Raw genomic sequence first — 2,774 nt, 5'->3', positions numbered from 1 at the left:
GCACTATTAAAAAAAAATACTCGTAAAAAGATGCAGAGACACTCAAAACCAGCACTCCATTTGCTAGGTGCAGCAATGAATTTGCGGTGGACCTAGCAATTCCGCAGCTTTCCCTCTTCACACACCCACAACATTAGTAGTACAGTGTACTCAAGAAAAAAAAAACGGCCGTCATCGACCCCTTCCTCCTCCGTAAGTCCGTATATAAACGCGCTCCACTCCGCACCGTTTGCCGGACCTCCCATTTCACAACTCCAATTGTCCCATAAAGCGTTCAGTTCCCCTCCGCTCGATCGATCATCAGCGCCACTCAACGGTAGTAGATCGATGGGGCCGGCACGCTGCGCCAGTGGCCGCCTCCTGCTCCTCTTCCTGATCATGCTCGCCGTGGCAGACTTCGGGGCGGCGCAGCAGAACCAGAACCCGCCTCCGCCGGGCGGGCCGTACTACACGACCAACTTCAGCCCGTCCATGGCCATCGTCATCGTCGTCCTCATCGCCGCCTTCTTCTTCCTCGGCTTCTTCTCCGTCTACATCCGCCACTGCTACGGCGACAGCCCCTACTCGGCCACCACGCTCCCCGTCGGCGCCGCGGCCGCACGCTCGCGGCGGCAGCAGCGCGGGCTCGACCCGGCCGTCCTCGAGACCTTCCCCACCATGGCGTACGCCGACGTCAAGGAGCACAAGGCTGTCAAGGGCGCGCTCGAGTGCGCCGTGTGCATCAGCGAGTTCGACGACGACGAGACGCTCCGCCTGCTGCCCAAGTGCTCCCACGTCTTCCACCCGGACTGCATCGACACCTGGCTCGCGTCCCACGTGACGTGCCCGGTCTGCCGCGCCAACCTCGTCCCCGATGCCGACACCGGCGCTCCGGCCGCCGGCGATCAGCCGGCCGAGCTGTCGAGCGTCCATCCCGCCCCCCAGCCGCAGGAATTACCAGCGTCTGAGACGGAGGCGGCGCACGCCGTCGTCATCGACGTGGAGGAGAGCGAGGACGAGAGGATCATACGGGAGGAGACGGACGAGCTGACGCGCATCGGCAGCCTGAAGCGCGCGCTGCGGTCCAAGTCCAGCCGCGGGCCCGCGCGCTTCCCGCGCTCGCACTCGACAGGCCACTCGCTCGCCACGCGAGCCAGCACGGGCGCCAGCGCCGGCGCCGAGAGGTTCACGCTGCGGCTGCCGGAGAGCGTGCTCCGGGAGGTCGTCGCGGCCGGCAAGCTCCGGCGGACGAAGAGCCTCGTCGCGTTCACCGCCGGCCGCCAGGGCAGCATGCGCCGCGCCCTCCGACTAGGCGCCGGCGGCGGCGACGGCAGCAGCCGCGGCGGGAGGAGCGTGCGGCTGGGCCAGTCCGGGCGGTGGCCGTCGTTCCTGTCGCGGACCTTCTCCGCGGCGTGGGGGTCGAGGTCGACACGGAGGGCCGAGTCGGACGGGTCGAGCAAGGGCGGGAAGCCGGCCGGCGCCGGCGGCAAGTCAGTGGAGTGCAACGACCAGGCGTGCGCGGCTGGACAACGTGTTTAGTTGACCGGGGCCGTCCGCCGTGGTCAGACGGTGCGTGCTTGCGTGCCGCTTGCTGGGAAGGAAACGGCTGTTGCTTTCCGTTTGTCCCGGTGGAATTTCTCTGCTTGGTGGTGGATCTTTTGTACGTAGGTCATTCATTTTTCTTTTCTTCAAAGAAACATGTACATAAAAATGGTGTTTGGTTAATCAAGGGAGATATTATTATTCACAAAAAGATTTTTTTTGCGGGTGACACAAAAAAGATATTAAAGTAGATATTCTTGTCAATTTTATCTGGTTTCGGCATATGGTGCCATCTTCTTCCAGAGAGAGTAGACTAGTGCATGTCGATCATATCATCACATGGGCTTGTACTTTTGCCTTTTGCTTTGTGCATTTCAGAATCATGTGACATCGAGAAGAACCGGTGGACTAATCCAAACACACATGTTTTTCATATCATATTCACACAGTTGAGTTATTGTATCCTATCTTTTTTTCTTGGTGCAGGGTAGCATATATGCGTTGCTTTGCATAGTGCGTCAGACGGTGCATCAGCAGATGCGACTGATCAGTGGTTTATCATCAGGCCTATGAAGTGCCAACATTGGATATTTTGATGTTGATATCTCCATTTGCATATGAGCAAGAGTTCGACACGTTTGGGTTTGGCAACTTGGGACACCACCGTCTCGGCCTGCCTTGCAAGCAAAAAGCGACATATGGTGTTTGCTTGAAACACAAGGCAAGGAAATAAAACACACGAGCCATTGAGTGTCTAGATAAACAAACAATCTTACTAAAGCACATCTAGATGTGTCATAACCATTGCACATCTAATTTTATGTCATTAATTTTACGTGGAGATAAGCGTGATTGAATACAAGGATCTGACGCCGGGATGACGCGAGGTGTCGACGGTGGCTGTAGGGTCGTTCCGCTGCGCATGTGGGGCTGCGGCGATGTGCTGGCCTTCGGCGTGTGCCAGCCGAACGGCGATGCTACGTTTTTCGGTTGGTGGTGCTGATCTAGATCAGATCGGTCAGATGGTGGCGTTCGTAGATTGTTCTTCAGCGACTTCCTACGGATCGACGACTGCGCAGGTCATCGAAAAGAGTTCGGAAGGTTTTATCTCTTGATCTGGTTGATGACTTCAGTTGTGTGATACAAATTATGGACGATGACTTGACGCGGAGGGTAGGTTGTGGAGTGGCGGCGGTCCAATTGTAACTACTGGGATTATGGAAAAGCGGTGGCGACAACACTTGTGTGACTTG

General features: G+C 57.1%; 1 protein-coding gene across 1 annotated transcript; it reads left to right on the top strand.

Moving 5' to 3' along the window:
- The first annotated feature begins 211 nt into the window (after positions 1 to 211).
- Positions 212 to 1,939, top strand: LOC123116314 (E3 ubiquitin-protein ligase ATL6). The gene has a single exon (XM_044537289.1). The coding sequence runs from the start codon at positions 328 to 330 to the stop codon at positions 1,516 to 1,518; it is 1,191 nt and encodes a 396-aa protein (XP_044393224.1). The 5' UTR covers positions 212 to 327; the 3' UTR covers positions 1,519 to 1,939.
- The last annotated feature ends 835 nt before the right edge of the window (positions 1,940 to 2,774 follow it).

The sequence above is a fragment of the Triticum aestivum genome, chromosome 5B, assembly GCF_018294505.1.
Source record: "Triticum aestivum cultivar Chinese Spring chromosome 5B, IWGSC CS RefSeq v2.1, whole genome shotgun sequence".
In the NCBI taxonomy this organism is placed as follows: Eukaryota; Viridiplantae; Streptophyta; class Magnoliopsida; order Poales; family Poaceae; genus Triticum; species Triticum aestivum.
Note: the sequence above shows the minus strand (reverse complement) of the source record. Positions and strands in the feature narration are given on the sequence as shown.